Source organism: Sphaeramia orbicularis, chromosome 17 (genome assembly GCF_902148855.1).
Source record: "Sphaeramia orbicularis chromosome 17, fSphaOr1.1, whole genome shotgun sequence".
Lineage (NCBI taxonomy): Eukaryota > Metazoa > Chordata > Actinopteri > Kurtiformes > Apogonidae > Sphaeramia > Sphaeramia orbicularis.
This window is the reverse complement of record NC_043973.1, coordinates 35131410-35151360: the sequence shown is the minus strand read 5'-3', so window position 1 is coordinate 35151360 and position 19951 is coordinate 35131410. Positions and strand designations below refer to the sequence as shown.

Sequence of the window (19951 nt, the reverse complement as noted above, 5' to 3'; positions counted from 1 at the left end):
TTACACTTCAGATTTTAACAATCAAGGATGTCGAACTCGTTTTAGTTCAGGTTCCACATACAGCACAATGTGATCTCAACTAAAATAATAGCATAATAACCCATAAATAATGACTCCAGATTTTCTTAGTTTATTGTGAAAAACATAATTTTACATTACACATATAAATAATGACAACTCCATGTTTTTCTCTTTGTTTTAGTGTAAAAACTTACATTAAATTATGAAAAACATTAACATTAATTAACATTTACAAACTATCCTTTAACAATAAAATGTGAAAAACCTGAAATTTTGTAAGTACAATTTTAACATTATTCTTCCTGTTAATAAATTGATTTGTCCCTTTGTAGATCCAATCTGTAATATATATGTATAAATGGTAAGTTTAGGTGTAATATTGTTAAAATTGCACTTATTTTTCTCAAGAAAGCTCATTTTTTTCAGGTTATCCACATCATTTTTGTTTGGATAGTTTGTAAACGCACATATTTTCATAATTTAATTTTGATCGTACTAAAACAAAGAGAAAAATTTGGAGTCGTCATTATTTACAAGTTATTTTGCTGTTGTTTTACTGGTCTGGCCCACTGGAGATCAATTTGGGCTGAATGTGGAACTGAACTAAAATGAGTTTGACAGCCCTGGCTTAGAGTCTGGTTCTGACCAACTCTATATGTAAAGTGTCATGAGATAACTTTTGGCGCTGTATAAATAAAATTTGATTTGATTTGATTTATTTGTTCTTATTTATCTCTCCTTTATGTGAAGCACTTTGTAACATGTTGTTTTAAAAAGTGCTGTATAAATAAAGCTTTACTTACTTACTTAAAAATCTAAATAACGTGAACAACTTGAATTGTCTTAAGAAAAACAAGTGCAAGTTTATCAATATTCTGCCTCTGTTTATCAGTTTATCATTTACACATATGCACTACAATCACACAAAACATTTAGTAACAGGCAGAATATTGGTAAAACTGCATTTACTTTTCTTAAGACATTTCTGTTTGTTCATATTTATTCAGGTTATTCATGTTTTTTGTAAAAGTATAGTTTGGTAATATAAACATTTTCATGTAATTTTACTTTTTTACAGCAAAAAAAAAACAAAAACAAAGAGAGAATTTGGGGTTGTCATTATTTATAGGTTATTCTGATCATATTTTACTGGTTCTGACCCACTTCAAATCTAATTGGGCTGTATGTGTCTGTATGTGGAACCTGAATTAAAATGATTTTGACACCACTGATTGTTAATATCTTCTTGTGTAAGTTTTGCATTTCACAAATTCACCTCACGGGCTGGATTTGGCCCCCAGGCCACATGTTTGACACCTGTGCTTTAATCTAAAGAACTAAAAAGGTACAAATTAAAGACTTAACACAAGCAGGAGCAGTTTCAGTTTTATTTCTACACCTAGAAGACTAACCCTTGGTTTTGTTATTCATGTGTAAATTTAGCATCGAGTAAAGGATCCTTTTCCAGCTCTCAGTAAGCATCTTAACTCATCAGCTTTTAAACTTTGCATTTTGCCTACTTTCTGTTGTACAGTGTAAACAAATGTGACATATTTGCTCCACAGCCCCAATCAGTAAAAAAACCCACTTGATGTTTGCTTGAGCTTTAAGGAGTGCTCACTGATACACAAAAAGTCAGGCCAAGATCAATAATTCAGGAAAGTGAAGACTGGAGACACTGGAACAGCGAGCGCACAATCCTCTGCGCTCGAGCTGCAGACAATCCTCGGGTTTGTGGTGTTGTAGATTTTCTTCAAAACAAAAAAGGAATCAATAAGAAGAATGCTGGCCACATTACTAATTCTGTCTCCATTTCATCCGCAAGTCAACCACAGCAAGCCAGTCAATAAAAAGGGAAGTCTGCTATCCATCCCTGTGCCACATCTTCAAAGCGTGAGACGATCAATACACAGGTTTGACACACAATCACACACACCAACACACTACGTAGAGAAGAGAGAGAGGCTGAATGTAACACACAACAGACAGGGTTGATTAAGGCCGTCACACAAACTCTGCTGACATTTCATGTAAACTTGGTGTGACACTAATCCAATGATGTACACATACAGTCAGGATGCTTTTCAAGTACTTGGAAAGTAACAAAAAATGTGTAGTTTTGCCTCTGTACACCACCACAGTGGCGCTGACATGAAGCAAACAACATGTAACATGTAGCAGTACTGGACTTTCAGCTTTAATTCAAGGCGTTTAACCAAAATAATGCAGGACTTGCAACCATTTTAGATAAAATGTTTTTTCAGAGGCTTCAAAGTTACTGGACAACAGATCGGCAGGTGGCTTCATGTCCAGATGAGGCCTGTTCCCAAGTTAATTCTATAATTAAGAAGATAAAAGATCTAGAGTTGACTCCTTATGTTGAATGTGCATTTGGTTCCATCACAGAGACTGTAGTCGCTTTTCCATTGACCCTCAAATTGCGCAAATATAACTTGCACATAAAAATTTACCTAATGGAAAAACGACAATTTTGCCAAAACTCTCATTTTTCAATTAAAAGATTTTGCACTGGCAAGAGATGGTTTTTCCGGCGTAGCTCAAATGGCATATCACGCAAAACTGTAATGGAAAGACCTTTTTATGCAACTAGAGTCAGGTGAATTAAAAAAACAGGTGTTGACGGACGTTACGACAAGAGAAGAAGAAGAAGAAACATGTCGCGGTATGTGTGGACACACCAGGAAACCCAATTTTTTTTTTTTAATTTAGTAGGAGATAGAGGGGTAATATATAATAATAATGAATATATCTGTAAATCGACACCATGTTTACATTTGTCGCCACATTTATGGAATGACTTCTCGTGTCATCTCATGATAATAAATAAACAAATCATTGCATTTGTGATTTAATGGAAAAACCGACATTACACACTTCTGTTTTGTTGACATTTAGTAAATATTGGTTAAGTTTTGTGCAGATGTCCAATGGAAAAGTGACTTTTGAAAACAGTAGGAGTGGCCAAATCAACAGTTAGGGATAGAATAGAATAGAATAGAATAGAATAGAATAGAATAGAATAGAATAGAATAGAATAGAATAGAATAGAATAGAATAGAATAGAATCTATATCATAATACTGGAAGGTCTCAGAGCGTCTGTGTGTGTATATGTGTACAGTTCTGAGAAACTGACATGTTTTTAATGGCCAATTTGGTACCTACAGTTAAGGAATAGTCCCATCTCCACATTGAATATCTCGGCAAGTTGATAGGATCAATAGATAGATAGATATGTACTTTACTGATCCCACAGGAAATTGTGTGAACTCTGTTGCTTGCATACATACATACAAATGACACAGTGAACAAACATATGTACAATAGTGCAAATATGGATAGAACGGTAGTGCAAATAAGGATGGAGAAAGAAAAAAGGATGTATGAGTTAAGTATAAAGAATAAGAATAATAGTATTAAGAATAAAAATGACATAGCCATAATAAAATGACATAGCCAGAAAAATAAATAGCTAGCCTATACGAAAAAAAACCACACAATAAAAGCACACAAAGTAGTCAGACCAGAGGCACTTAGGTGCAGTCATCATCAACATCATCATCATCTCAATCACCTGTCAATATTTTTGCAAGATATTAGTCATTTTTGAACACAATAACCTTACAATCACGTTGCTCAGTCGACGGGAAGCGCAGTACAACGCTGCATCATAGGAAGTGAAGTTAAAAACAGGATCATTTACCAACTTCAGTCCCTAGATATCAGTATTAATATGACCTGTGGTTCTCCACAGGTAAAGGCGCTAGCAGAATAGAATAGAATAGAATAGAATAGAATAGAATAGAATAGAATAGAATAGAATAGAATAGAATAGAATAGAATAGAAAAAATCCAGAAAATTTGGTAAAAAAAAAAAAAAAAAAGTGTGAAAAATTTTAATAATTTGGTACATTCTCAAAAAGACAGAAACAAGTGGAGCTCAGCACCACCAAACGGCCTGGAAAAACACAGAAGACAACTAAAGTGATACTAAAATGATCCCACAATTGTTCTGTTGGTGAAGAAAAACCCTTTAACAACCACTAGCCGAGTCAAGAACACACTTGAGAAGGAATGTGTGTCATTATCAAAGTCTACAATAAAGAGACGCCTTCATGAATGTGAATGCAGAGGGTTGAGAACAAGGTTTAAACCACTGGTAACACTCAGCAACAGGAAGAACACATTAGAGTCTGCCACAAAACACCTACAAAAGCCTATAGTATCCAAGACTTTTTTTTTTTTTTAAGAAATGGACACTGTGTACTCCAGACCAAAGACTAAAAGAACCAACCAGGGTCTGTCATCATCTAGGCTTGTGTCAGTGCAAAGTCTAAAGGTCATTTGTTGCCTTCAAAACAACATCTTTGTTATATTTCACCAACACTGCACATATTAGAAAGACCTGGCTGATGAAGAAGAGGGTGCTGCTGCTGGACTGGCCTGATATGGTCTCTACTAGTCACCAGTAGAGAATGTGTGGTGCATCTCCTTATCTAGAAGTCTGTCTTAGGTCTGCTTCCATCATAGTTACGGTCTTCAGATCTAGGACTGATACTTATTGTCTGTACCAAAGGTTCACAATGAACAGGAAAAAAAGGTTTTTAATATAGTGTTCACTCTGTAAAATAAAATAAAATAAAATAAAATAAAATAAAATAAAATAAAATAAACCTTGAAGCAAAACAAAATGCAACATCCAAGACCCCATATTGTTTCATAACTTAAGGCCTGTTTGTAGGAAGAATGTCACCAAATTTGACCTGAAACATGTCTTCAGTTGGTGTATTCAGCCCTTGAATGTCTTTAAGTGTCACGAAGAATGATTAATACCTCACTGTCCCAACTTTTTTGGAATGAAATGTCATCCGTTTACATGTCAAATAATGTTCTATTGCATTATCTTGAGTGTAAATACAGGTTAAAAAAAAAGACTGATCACTGGTTTTAGTTGTAATTTTATTACAACATACCACCCCAGCCTTTTCTGATTTAACTGATTTACTTGCAAACTATATGTATGTACACTATATGCACTATATGGACAAAAATATTGGGACATATCACCCCTACAGCTTGTAGGACTTACTATTCCCATTTATTTTAAATATAATCATGATGTTGTATGACATGTTCTATGTCACCTGTTGATAGTAATTATTACAATAAATGTAGATCATTGTTTCTTTCAAGATTAAGAGTTTATTTTTCCTCATGAGTGTGAGAAAAGTAGAGAAACCACACAGTTAATAATGTGTCGAAATCATGTTTTATATAGAGGTAGTGAATAGTACAAGGATCAACATACGTACAACTGTAAATAGTATATATAGCTTTTTCGATTTGTCTTTATTTTTTTTGATTTTGCACGTCTTCTGCTCTTGTAATCTTTTTGTGCTTCGCTGCTGTGTCCTGGAATTCCCCCTTGTGGGACAAATAAAAGCTTATCTTATCTTATCTTATCTTATCTTATCTTATCTTATCTTATCTTATCTTAAAACAGAATATATCAAACGTAAAATGTCCAAGGCTGTTGCGATTCTTTATAAAACTCGAGACTTGTTAAGCAAAAAATGTTTGCGTATGTTGTATTGTTCACTTGTAATGCCATATATGTCATACTGTGTGGAAATATGGGGCAATGTGTATAAAACTAATATAGACCCGATAATTAAACTCCAAAAAAAAGCTAGAGTCATAAACAAAGCTGGTTATCTCCAATCAAGTAATCCACTTTTTGTAGAATCTGGTTAACTAAAATTTTTTGATATTGTATATTTAAAAACAATGGAATTTATGTTTCGCGTTAAAAGTAAAAACCTTCCTTTTTGTATTCAGAAAATTTTTAAGTTAAGAGAAGGACATTATAATTTAAGAGGGATGTTTGTGTTTGAAAAATGTAAAGTAAGAACAAACGTTAAATATCACAGTGTTTCAGTTATTGGTGTCAAGCTATGGAACGAATTGAAGGATGAAGTGAAATCGTGTTGCTCACTGTCGAGTTTCAAAAAGACTTTAATTTGTCAAATTATGAAGGGCTATGAAAGTAATATGATTTCAAAATGACTTATAACACTGAATTTGTGTTTAAGTATTATTCTGCTGCAACTTCAGGTGTGGACTTGGACTAAGGATGTGAATAGGAGAAGCAGAAATTAGCCTCCGGCTTCAGCTTCTTCCTTTTTCAGTTACAAAATGTGTTAATTTTATGTTTGTTTGTTTTTTAATATGTATGTGTTTTGTTTTGTTGTTTTTTTTAATATGTATGTGTTTGTATTTTGTATTTAACTGAAATAAACATTCATTCATTCATTCATTCATTTACTGACATATAAAATTAAATGACGGCTTTTGTCTTTACTGTTTGATTGCCCTGTTAGCATTAAAACTTCTAAATCCATTGTGTCCCAATACTTTTGTCCATATTGTGCATTTCTGGAACAAAACACACTGCCAATAAAAATACTCTGGCTTAACAACAAAACTTCCCACTGATAACAGTAGTAATTTTCCAATATTTTGAAGTGGAAATATGACACACAGCTTCTTTAATATCCTAAAATTAGAAATGTAGTAGCAACAATTCCTATTACACACACTGACACAAACCAGATGCATACACACTAGACCAATCAATACAATCTAATCTAACATGGCACATGTACTTCCTCAAAGAGACGGGAGAGGAAAAGTGTGTTTCTTTGTGCGAAAAAAAAAATAAAAAAATAAAAAAAATCAATCGAACAGATACAAAACATGAGCATTGGCACTGACACCTTTTCCAACCTGAACCTCCCAAACTGAGCAGAGAAAGAGAACAGTGGACAGTCATCGGTCAGAACCAGCGCTCAGACCTCTTCACTCACCTCTGCTGACACTGAAGTTTTTAAAGGGGTTGGACGTAGCAGCGGCGCTCTGGTTTTCAGATGTGATGGATGTTTCCGATAGGTCGGAGTTGACGGCTCTGTAGGTGTTTGCCGGCTCGTCGTCGGACCCCATCAGCGGCACCTCCTCCTCATCCTCCTCCTGCTTCATGTCCACCAGCACAGTACCCCCCTCTGTGGAGCTGATGGGTGGTACGTCCCAGTACATCACCAGGACAACAAACTGGAGCAGCACCCATAACAGGCACATGAAGATCTGAGAGTGCAAAGAGGGGAAAAGAAGTGTTTTATGTCAGTGGTTCCCAACCTTTTTTGGCTCGTGACCCCATTTTAACGTCACAAATTTCTGGTGACCCCAGACATTCAAAACGGAGAGTTTTTTTTTTTTTGGCTAAAATTAATTTGTTTTGATCATGTAATAGTTTGCTATACTATGTTGCAAATCAACAGTAATTTTAGAGGACATTTAGTCTATGTCACAGGTGTCAAACATGCGTCCCGGGGGCCAAATCTGGCCCGCGAAAGGGTCCAGTCCGGCCCTGGGGATGAATTTATGAAATGCAAAGATTACACTAAGATATTTACAATCATTTGTTCAGGTTCCACATTCAGACCAATTCAATCTCAAGTGGGCAGGATCAGTGAAATACTTTCATAATAACATATAAATAGTGACAACTCCAAATTTTTCTCTTTGTAAACGTAAATATTTTCATGTATTTCCACTAAAACAAAAAATAATTGAATGAATGTGAACAACCTTAAATGTCGTAAGAGAAGTACGGACAATTTTAACAAGATTCTGTCTGTTATTTTAAATGTTTTGTGTATTTGTTGATCCACTGTGATCTGTACGTTATAATGTACATGTGTAAAATGATAAACTGAGGCAGAATATTGTTAAAATTACATTTATTTTTTCAGTTTGTTCATGTTATTCACATTGTTTGAAAGGATAGTTTGTAGATGTAAACCTTTTCATAATGTAAATTTACATTTTCGCTCTTAAACATTGAGAAAAGTTTGGAGTTGACATTATTTATATATTATTATGTTATTATTTTACTGGTTGGGCCCACTGCAGATCAAATTTAGCTGAATGTGGAAGTGAACTAACATGAGTTTGACAGCCCTGGTCTATATAATGTATATTATTGTGGACAGAGGCAGTAAATCCAGGCGTAGATTACTGCACAAAGGAGAATTTGATTTTCCTTGGTCAGGATATGTCCAGTCAGTCCAGCTGTGATTTACAAGGAGGACAATTAATACTGAACAAACAAGAACTGAAACTATGAATAATGAAAGAGCTGCAGCATCTGAAACTGACCACAATGAACATTTGACACAGAAACAGAACCACAGTGCTGCAGTTTCACACTCACTGTTTGTCGTTTATGAATTGTGATTGTCTCTCTCAACTCACCATATATTTTTTATTATTAAGTTTGTTTTTTTTATCAGCTGTTAGAAATTTCATGCAATCCCATTTGAATTCCAGGCGACCCCACGTGGGGTCCCGACCCAAAGGTTGAAAAACACTGTTTTATAGTCTACCTGCCAAAAAACAAAAACAAAAAAAATGAAAAAAAGAAAAGTCCTTTTTACAGCATCAAAATACTATCAAGAGAGCTGGTTATGAGTGTAGAAATATAAAATAACTCAGCACTGTGAGATCAAGAGAGACGTGCAGTGTCAAATTATGTGGAAAAATGGAAGTGGGCGTAGTGGAGCTTTGTTATATCTCATTTAAGCTACATCCGTACTACAGGTGTTTTATTCAGAGACACTCATGAGATGGAAAAAGGATCGATACGAGCTGTTACGGGCCTGAGGATCGCTGCAGGTGTTTTGTATTCTTCTAACTCAGAGGAGAACAAAGAATAAATACATATGAGTCAGGAGTTGTGCAGAATGTAGAGCGACTATTTCCGAAGCCTGTTTCTGTATTCATGAGGTTTTCGCAGAACCTTAGATTACTGATTATCTGGATGGTGTTACCCCAGGAGACGTATACTTGTTCACAACAAAGGGCCCCAGTCTGAAATCACACAGCCGCAGGAACAAGTTGAACGCCGGCCCTGGAGAGAGACGGAAAAGGAAAGGAAATGCGTTATATAGAGAGAAAAATCATGTGAAGACAGTAACCGACGCCTTGGAGTTTTTATTTAATGTGTCCTTCTCACAGTTACAAATGATCATGAAAGGAGCAGTGGTGGAAGAATTCAGATTCCTCACTGAGGGAGAAGACGTACTGAGATAGAGGAGCGGGACAAAATGGAAATATAGGAGCATCAACAGCCTTCTACTGGATAATGACTGCAGCGGTGAATATATATATGAGCTGCAGCAAATTATCTGATGAATTAATTAACATAACATATGGGTTCAGGAAAAAAGACCATGCCTCCCATAATGTAATTCCCTGCATCTCCCTGTAAATGTGCATCCATCCACTTTATTTACCCCCCCACCCCACCCCCAAGAGGAGGCAAGGGGTAATGTTTTTGGTTCAGTAGGTTTGTTTCTTTGTTAATACTCTAGCAGCAAAACTATTGGTTGGATTCATGCTAAATGTTGTTTATAGATTTCCAGTGACCCAGAATGGATGTGGTTACATTTTGGGAAAAATAGGACAAAGTCAACATTTTTTATGAATTTTTAAAATCTGTTTTTTCTCATTTACCTTATAATGGGCAAAATTTCAAATGTCTGTAGCAGCAAAAGTATGGGGTGAATTAATACCAAATTTGGTTTATAGATGGCCAGTGATCCAGAATAGGTTTGATAATACTTTGGGAACAGTAGGTCAAAGTTAAAATTTTTCATGAATTTTTTAAATCTTTTTTTCCCTATTTACTTATAATGGGCAAAATTTTAAGTGTCTCTAGCAGCAAGACTTTTGTGTTGAATTCATACCAAATTGGGTTTACAGATTTCCAGTAACCCAGAGTTGGACGGACCACTGTATAAAGTCTTCTCCATAACATCCCAAAGATTCTGAATGGGGTTCAGGTCTGGACCCTGTGGTGTAAATGATGTCTAATCCACCTTGAACCACTCTGAAAAGTGCAATGACCCAGTGAATCCTGGCACTGTCCGATCGTTATCTTCTCTCTAATGAATTAATAGTTGTTTAAGAAATAAGCTACTCACTGAATCAGCTAGGATTAAACATGTTGTTGCAAGAACCATCATCATAATCACTGCAGGAATGATCCAATGGGAGGATCTTACATATGACCTATTACAGCCTTTTTTCCATTTAACCCATAAAGACCCAGTGCTACTTTTGTGGCAGTTTCCACATCAAATTTTCTCTCTATTTAACCTTTCTAAAGTGACTTTTCACCATTCATTATAATATTATCTTCTGTATTTTGCACTTTTTAAGTGAAAAGCAGGTATTTTTCCTATATTTAATTTACTGATCATGTAGATGTTCATAAAATCTCAGATTCAAGTTTAGGATTATTATATAAAAAATGAAGGAAACTGAAGAAAAAGTGACCTTTTCAACAACATCTATCATTAACTGAACAGGGGGAGCATGAAGCTTTATCTGTTCATAGGCTGTGAGATGATTAAGTTAAGTTAATGTTTATTTCAGTTAAATACAAAACACAAAAAATACAAAATTTCAGTTAAATACAAAACACATACATATTAAAAAAAACCAAACAAACATAAAATTAACACAATTTGTAACTGAAAAAGGAAGAAGCTGAAGCCAGAGGCTTATTTCTGCTTCTCCTATTCCCATCCTTACTCCAAGTCCACACCTGAAGTTGCAGCAGATTAATACTTAAACACAAATTATACTACATTCGGTGTTATAAGTCACTTTGAAATCATATTCTTTTCATAGCCCTTAAGAATTTGACAAATTAAAGTCTTTTTGAAACTCGACAGTGAACTACACAATTTCACTTCATCCTTCAGCTCATTCCATAGTTTGACACCAATAACAATAATAATAATAATAATAATAATTAGATATGCACCCTTAACCCATAAAGTCCCAGTGTTATTTTTGTGGTTCGCAAATTAATTTTTCTCTATATTTACTCTTTCTTAAATGATTTATCCCCATTTATTATAATATCATCCTCTTTATTTTGTGTTTCTTAATTAAAAATCTGGTATTTTTATATATTTAGTTCACTGATCATAGATGTTTATAAAAGCTCTGAGGAAATTCAGAGATTATTATATCAGAAACAGAAAAAACTGAAGAAAAAGTGACGTTTTCAGCAAAATATATCATTAACTGAATATAAACCCAGTGTGTCCATCCACTGTCATTGATCTAACTCCATGGGTTTTACTGGTGAATCAATGTTGGAGAAGATAACGGTGTTTCCACTTTCATTACACAGACTCTGAACGTCCAAATGGGTCATATCTGATAGCCATGAAAAGATGACGAACTGCATTTTACACCAATTATTAAACTGTATTGATAGGATTAGTGGATCAACAAGTACTAAACCAGTGTTTTTCAGCCTTGTGGTTCGGGACCTCATGTGGGGTTACCTGGAATTCAGATGGGGTCGTCTGAAATTTCTAGCAATTGATAAAGATAAATAAAAAATATATGGTGAGCTGAGAGAGACAATCGCAATCCATTGAAGACAAACTCTGAAACTGCAGTACTGTGGTTCTGTTTATCTGTCAAATGTTCGTTGTGATCAGTTTCAGATGCTGCAGCTCTTTCATTATTCATAGTTTCAGTTCTTGTTTGTTCAGTATTAATTGTCAGCCTTGTAAATCACAGCTGGACTGACTGGACATATCCTGACCAAGGAAAATCAAATTCTCCCTTTGTGCAGTAATCTACACCTGGATTTACTGCCTGCGTCCATAATAATATGCATTATATAGACTAAATGTGGTCTAAAATTAATGTTTATTTACAACATAGTATGGCAAACTATTACATGATCAAAAACAAATTAATTTTAGCAAAAAAAAATAAAAAAATTCTCCGTTTTCAATGTCTGGCGTCACCAGGAATTTGTAACGTTAAAATGGGGTCACGAGCCTAAAAAGGTTGGAAACCACTGGTCTAAACCGTTTATATCAGTAGATACTTTTGGTCACTGGTGGCTGTTTGGGTCTTTATGCGTTAAATGAGCTTATGCAAAAGTGCTTTCCAACATTACAAAGAAGACATAACAGAATTCCTCTGGTGTCTGCTGTTTCCCAGAAGACAACCACAACAGAGGCGTTTGGATGAAAGGGTAAAACTGACCAACGAGGAGCCCAACTTGTCGACAGGCCATGATGGCGGCGAAGATGCCGGCGCGTTCGTCCGGCCGAGTGCTGCGAGTCAGGAAACCGAAGATTGAAGAACCCGCTCCTGCTCCGATACCTGAGAGGAAAACAGCATCCTTCTGTTACACCTACACAACGTCTGCACAGGCTGCAGGGTCTATTCCACCACGTGGGTACATGCAGAGGTGTGAAGACGTGGTCACCTGCTACAAGTCGACTGCTTAACAACAGCCACTTCGAATATCCGATGAAATACATGAAGTTACCTGAGGACACAAAAGAGGAAAAACAGCAAATATCTGAATGAACACACACCATGGATCTGTGTGATGTCACTGTATGTGTCATGTACTTTAGGGTTTGTTTCATGTGTTGCAAATCATACTATTTATGGGAATTATTTAGACACTGATGCATGTGCATGAAGGAAACACAATGAAATACTCTGGAAATCGCTTGTTTTTGATATATTCTGATCATATCTATATTTTAGGCATATATTCATTTAGTATTCAACATTATTAAGTGTTAAATTTACCTTTGACATTTATACATTAGTCTTTCCTTCTTAAAACTATATTTTATCTTTAATTATTGGTACTTGTAAGTGTTAAATTTTAAATTCTGGATTTTATTTATTTCAGTACATGTTTTTATTATAAAGCATTTTATTTTTCAGTGGTGGTTTCTATGGTATTTTTCAATCTGTTGTGGGCTTTTTTTTTGTCTTTTTTTTTTTTTTGTCATACTTTGAGTGATTTTAGACTTCCCTAGACTAGATAAAAGGAGAAAAATTGTTAAAAATGAGAGACAACACTACCTATTATTTGCCAAGTATATGATTGAAAATATACTAAAAAAAAATAATAAAACAAAAACCTTTTCATTATAGTCATTTTCTACAATAATCAATCTAATTTTTTTTTTTTTTTTTTTTTTTTAAATAAATTTTACCCTTGTATAACAATAAATGGTCAAAAATGACTAGGACACATTGAATTTAGGGGCCTGGTTACTTACATTTAGATCTATGCTTATTAAAATGCTTAATTTTGTCCTCAGCTGTGAATTTTTTTCTAAAATTGGTTCAATGTGAAAAAAGTAAAATTCTATTATTAAAATATCCATCATTTACAAACTATCCTTTCACAATAAAATGTGAATAACCTGAAGAAATACGAACAACTTGTAATGCCTTAAGAAAAATAAGTGCAATTTTAACAATATTATGTCTGTTACTGAATGTTTTGTGCATTTGTAGACCCGTGTGTTCTGTAAGTTGTGTTAATAATAAGCAGAAACAAAATACTACTGAAATTGTACTTCTATTTCTTAGGAAATTTCAGGTTCTACGTGGTTGTTCAGGCTATTCACATTTTCATAATGCACTTCTACAATTTTTGGATTATTTTTTACAGGTTAATATGGCTGTTTTTTTTTACTGGTCCAGCCTCCTTGAGATAATATTTGTCTGTATGTGGAACCTGAATTAAAATGAGGTTGATGTCTATGTTCCAAATTTCTAAAAGCTTGAGCTCTGTTTGTTTGGATAATAATAGTTAAAACAGTTGGTGTTACAATCAGGACACTGAAAATAATGTGGCATCAATAAAATCTTCTCCGTGCCCGAGATGGGAAATTGTGTTTGTTTTTTTACTTTTATTGCCTGTTGTCGCAAATATGCAACATACCCAGAACTCTATCTTTTTTATGTGATATAGTCAAATTAACAATCTGCATTTAATTTAGCATCTACTAGAAAGCGAAAACACAAATAGTTAATTTTTTAAATATACTTCTTTAACTTCCTGAGACCCAGTAAGTAAATATTTTGGCCATTTTACATTAAATAATTGCCTTAATTGGAAACAGCATGATGCAACAGTTTCTACAGATACATTTTTACTTTTTTTTTTTTTGACAGATTAGTGTTGCTAAATGACCCACATTTTTACTTTTAAATTCAGTATTGCTTTAGTTGGACCATAAGGGATTATCTAAAACAAGGAGCTACTTTATTTTGAAATAAATGTAGGAATGGCAATCAATTAAAGTTCATTCTCTGATGGAACATTATTGTGTTTTGACCCTATAGTGCAGTGGTTTCCAACCTTTTTTGGCTCGTGACCCCATTTTAACATAAATTTATGGTGACCCCAGACATTCAAAACGGAGACTTTTTTTTTTGCTAAAATCAATTTGTTTTTAATCATGTAATAGTTTGCTACACAATGTTGCAAATGAACATTAATTTCAGCGGACATTTAGTCTATATAATGTATGTTATTATTATGGACAGAGGCAGTAAATCCAGGTGTAGATTGCTGCACAAAGGGAGAATTTGATTTTCCTTGGTCAGGATATGTCCAGTTAGTCCAGCTTGGATTTACAAGGCTTACAATTAATACTGAACAAACAAGAACTCAAACTATGAATCAAGGTTATAATCATTAACGAAAACTAACGAAATGACGAAAACTAGAATTGTAAAAACATTTTCGTTAACTGAAATAAATAAAAAGTACAATTAAAAGAAAAAAACGATAACTAACTGAAACTGTATTGTGTGTTTACAAAACTAACTAAAACGTATAAAAATTATGGATAAAATTCCCTTTGTTTTCGTCTTTGTCAATGTCGGATTGATACGAAAGCGATTTATTTCGCTCTAGCAATTTTAGCTGCTGGCACCATATGATATTTAAGGGTCAGTCACTTGTGATCACTTGTGGTTTCCAGTCGTCTTCTGGTCCCCACTCTACCTGGAAACATGGAGACTAAAGTTGGGTGAAAGCACCAGAGTCCTGTCTGGGATTTATTTGAATACGACGGAGAAGAGAAAATATATTTAAAAAAAACTAAAACTAAACTAAGCATTTAGAAATAAACGAAAACTAATAAAAACTAACAAACCTGCTCTAAAAACTAATTAAAACTAACTGAATTAGAGAAAAAAAGTCAAAACTAAATAAAACTAAACTATAATGAAAAATCCAAAACTATTATAACCTTGCTATGAATTATGAAAGAGCTGCAGCATCTGAAACTGACCACAATGAACATTTGACACATAAACAGAACCACAGTGCTGCAGTTTCACACTCACAGTTTTTCATGTCTTTTATGGATTGTGATTGTCTCCCTCAACCCTCCATATAATACATTTTTTATTAGTAATTTTTATTTTTATCAATTACTAGAAATTTCAGGCGACCCCATTTGAATTCCAGGCGAATCCCAAGATTGAAAAACACTGCTATAGTGTATGTATTAAAACAGTCTCATCCTTCAGTGTGAGACCTGAACTCCCCATCCTGACTCCTTCTGTCATGTGATCTGTCATGTTATTTGGCAACTCACCGGCGATCTCAAAAAGATTGGAGAAAAGGATGATGCTTTTTGTAGTTTTCCTTCGGTCTGACCAGAGCCCAAACAGGGGTCCCGTCAGGAGCCCGGTGAGGCTGAAAGCAGACAAACCCAGACCCAGGAAATAGGACGGGGCCTCCAAAATCTGCAGATACCGCCATATTGTGGGGAGGATGACAGCTGAGCCCACCGGAGGGGAGCGAAGGAGGATGAGGCGTAAAAAAAGAAAGATGTGTGAATGACATGCCTCGTTTACGCAGCAAAAACACTTTTCAATTGAATCACCTGGAATTCCCTCAGAGATAAGAACGCACGGTCCAAATGCCAAACTGGTTTTTACTCAGGTCTGCTCTAATGAGACAATTATCCCATGTCTTCGAGTCTGTAAAGCTGTCATAATGAACTTACCATACTCTATGCCGCTCAGCATAAATATGAGTCCAATGGTTAGAAAAGTTAGATTCCTCTTTCTGTGATTATCCATTGCGTTTAGTGACTCCACAACCTTTTATACTCCAACTTCAGTCTGCGCATGTTGCTTGAAAACTCTGGTTCTGTGGTAAAAAAAAAAAAAAAATCACATAACAGGAGACACTGTGCGTCCAATTAAAATCACAGTAATTTGTCACAGTGGAAACATTTTAGCCCTTCTTTACAGGAAGAAAATAGAGATCACATGAAGCTTCCTCTGCTGGGACAGGAGCTGAAACACAGGCCAGAGAACAGGAACATTTACAGGCCTGTTGTGTCCTCCTCTATCATCCACATGTATCTGTTGAAGATTATTTTCTGTTTGAGTCACATCCACGATGCACAACGGCACTGTGAGCTTCACGGTCAAGGCAATGTCTCAGGTTACCAGGTGATGTAAAGTATACTTAGCTTTATCAATATTTAATCTTGTTTTCTTCAGTTTCATCAAAAGCACTTGATTCTCCCACAAACCTTGTGAAGACAGCAGGGGAAATGTGCCGGCTCTGTCTGCTCTCTGGTAGGTTCTAGATACGGATAACCTTTTATGTTTACTGTATATCACATAAATAAAAAAATATATACCTAAATAAATTACAGTTTTGCTTGAAAGTCTGTGAACTTTTGTTACTTATTCTACATAGATATGAGCCAGCACATGATCAGATATTTACATAAAAAAACAAATAAAAACATGTTACAATTCATGTACAATATGATCTGTCAGGAGGTTAAGGAAAGTTCACTCAGAGTTGAGGACGAACTGATAAGAAATCAATGGCAAAGGGTTAAAAGTCAAGGTTACGTGACCTCAAATAACAGATTCAAGACTTCAGAAGATGATGCACGGGTGGTAGATGGTTCCTTTACTCTTTGGTTCATCCTGTTCGTTATTGCTTTGTCCACTGTAAGCCCGGACATTGTATTTACTAAAAAGCTTTAATTACAATGCACTTAAATGATTTAAGTTTTATGATGTTACTGTAAAATGTTAAGTATATTCTACTAATTTGTAGACATAGTTGAAAATACGAAAAAGTTTAAGTTGAATGGAATTAAATCACTAAGTTTTAGTCATGACCACACCTTTTTATCTTCGCATTGCATTGTGGGTAGCGGGCATGTTGTTGAAAATGTGTTATTTTTATGTGCAGGGGTTCAGCGGGGTTGTGGTGTTAGTGTTAATTTGGATTTAATGTGTGTATGGCAGTGTTTATTGGCCTTTTTGTGTTTGTTTTTTGTATTTTTGTAGAGCTGCCCCATGAGTCAGAGCCATAGGAAGAACAATGGGTTTACTGTTCATCAAAGACAGTTATCATAACATAGAAATCTTGCTGCTTTTTCAAATTCAAATCACTTCCTGTACTGATAAATGACTTTGAGCAAACTTTCATTCATACAACAATAAATTAAATTGAACAATTTCATAATTTTGTAAATCAGGAATAGGATTGTGGGTTGGATTATCTAAAAAGAAGTTATTTTATCAATGATAAATTAATCTGGCTGCAATTGAGAATATTAGTCAGTGTAACCTAAAATGCTGAGTTGAATGGTTGGATAGTGGGATTGATTTTACAACAGATTTAAAGTACAAATAACTTGTCTTTTAGTGTTTTCTACTTAATAGTTGAAGTTCAATACTCTTAGCATTAAAGTTGAACCTACTTAAACCAATTGATTAGTCGATCATTACTCAAATCATTTAAGTGCAATCACTTGCCTCAGATTTTTTGAGTAAACTCTACCTACACGGGCTTACAGTGTATAATTGAAGGCCATTTTGGATAAATTTTGCTTTTATTATTTGAAAATTAAAGTCTTGTTATTTCCTCCAATAACACACTAAGGTTGAAATTTTGCATTTCAGTGTATTTCTATGAGTGAACCATAAAGGGTTAAGGAAACCACGACAGAGACAGGTTGTGCTCTCATTGGACAATACAACAGCTTAGAGCAGTCAGAATTGTTTTCATTTTTGCCCATATGTGATTGACTGATTTCACTGGGTTGCCAAGTTGCTGCAGATAAGACCCTTTCAGAACTCCTGAATGTGGACTGTGAACCTGCTCCAAATGTCCCAGATAACAGTTTTGACCAGTTCAACCTCCATTTAATCTCCTCCATCTCTGTTTTATAGTAGTGTTCCTTTAAAACAGCTCATCTATGAATTCAATGAAGATGGGCTACATCAAAACACAACTTGGACTCTGCACATAAATCAATAACCGCTGAGCTCGTATTGTCTCACCCCACCATCACCCCTCTTTTTTTTTTCTTTTTTTTAAGCACCAGTCACCACTTTTTTGACCTCATGTCTTTCTGTTGTAATGAATATGATTATCTCAGGAGCACCTGAAGGGATTTATTCAGAGTTGACACAGGCGGCCACTTGAATGCAAGAAGGAAGTGGGAAGATATTGGTCTCCAAAAATGAAATATAAAGGTTGTAAGGTCACTAATTGTAGGTTGCTCAGAGCAGAGAACTGCATAAATAGTTTGATACAAAGACAGTTGGAGGATTGCATTAAAATGATATTTGTCGTTCTATAATTTTGTGTGTGTTACCAAGGGTATAAAATGTGAACAAAAAATAACTGCAAGGACACTGAAATATACAGGATATAAAATACTGATGCTCTGAATGGAGCAAAAACAAGGACGACGTGGGATGATGGGACCTGGTGAGTACAGGTCACAGAGGTGAAGTCTGTGATTATCCTTCAAAGACCCAAAAGTGACCTTTGTTAACAGTTTTACACAGAGAGCTCTGACTATGTCACGCCAAGGCCCCATGTGAGGTTATATGTTAAAGGTGACTGTTTGACACTTCCACAGAAAAAAAAAGATTGAAAGTGAAACAAGTCTTCTGGCATGAGTTTATGCAAAAGGGTTATTTTTTATTAACAGAAACTCTCAACAGAACAGAGGAAAAACACCACCATGGGATCCATACAAAAGAGCGTACACTTAACCCTATAACGCCAAACGCATCATATTTGGTATTACAGATTTGAAGCCCTCTACATCACAGGTGTCAAACCCCGGTCCTGGAGGGCCGATGTCCTGCATATTTTAGATATTTCCCTCTTCCAGCACACCTGGTTCAATTAATGATCAGCTCATCATCATGCTCTGTAGAAGCCTGATAATGATGTAAGGGCTTCCAGGTGGGATAGAGGGGGCAAATATCTAAAACATGCAGGACACCAGCCCTCAAGGACCGGAGTTTGACACCCCTGCTCTACATGATCAGTGTGATTTTTTTTTTCTTAAAAACCTGATGTATACAATTAGATACATGCAATACACAGACAATCCACCAGGGGGAGGAAGTTGTCCACCAGAGGCCTTTAGTGACACTATAAGACTGACATTAATGAGGAAGGAGGAAGAACGGGGACCATTTTGAAAAGGAATTACCAATTTGTTAGACATGATTGTGTTATATTATGTTTTTGTTTGGTCAAAAATAATACTATTTCAGCATTGAGACCCGATGTATCAAATATGATATGGAATTATATTTGTGCCAATTTCTTGAGCGAGCAATGATAGATTCTGAGCTCACAATTAGAGATTTTGAGCACATAAAAATATATTTTGCGAGCACATCAATTATATTTCAAAAAGAAATTATGCTTGAGCAAACAAAAATTGATATTGTGCTCCATAAATGCGTTTGCATGTTAGTTTTACTCATAATGTTCTCTCACAAATTCTTTCCATGGCGCACAAACAGACCGCTGCACTCGCTCACTTTCCCCTTCCCTCTCTCGCTCAACCTCCCTCTCCCTGCGCGCTCAGGTTGTCGTGTCCGCACGCTCAACTTGACACACACGTTACAATTGTGCCACAAAACCAACCAATCAGAGAGCTTGTACACTCTGATTGGCTGTTCGCTCTCCAATT

At 35.3% G+C, this 19951-nt stretch overlaps 1 protein-coding gene across 1 annotated transcript in view; it reads right to left on the bottom strand.

Moving 5' to 3' along the window:
* The window catches only part of mfsd8l2 (major facilitator superfamily domain containing 8-like 2), a 53949-nt gene extending 37847 nt beyond the window's left edge, over positions 1 to 16102 (bottom strand). Inside the window, exons 1-6 of the mRNA XM_030160911.1 lie at positions 15977 to 16102; positions 15563 to 15748; positions 12406 to 12468; positions 12180 to 12299; positions 8927 to 9006; positions 6908 to 7181 (exon numbers count right to left, since the gene is read on the bottom strand). Coding sequence (XP_030016771.1) covers positions 6908 to 7181; positions 8927 to 9006; positions 12180 to 12299; positions 12406 to 12468; positions 15563 to 15748; positions 15977 to 16052 — 799 coding nt within the window. The 5' untranslated portion in view covers positions 16053 to 16102. The remainder of the gene's footprint in view (positions 1 to 6907; positions 7182 to 8926; positions 9007 to 12179; positions 12300 to 12405; positions 12469 to 15562; positions 15749 to 15976) is intronic.
* Between the last annotated feature and the right edge of the window lie 3849 nt (positions 16103 to 19951).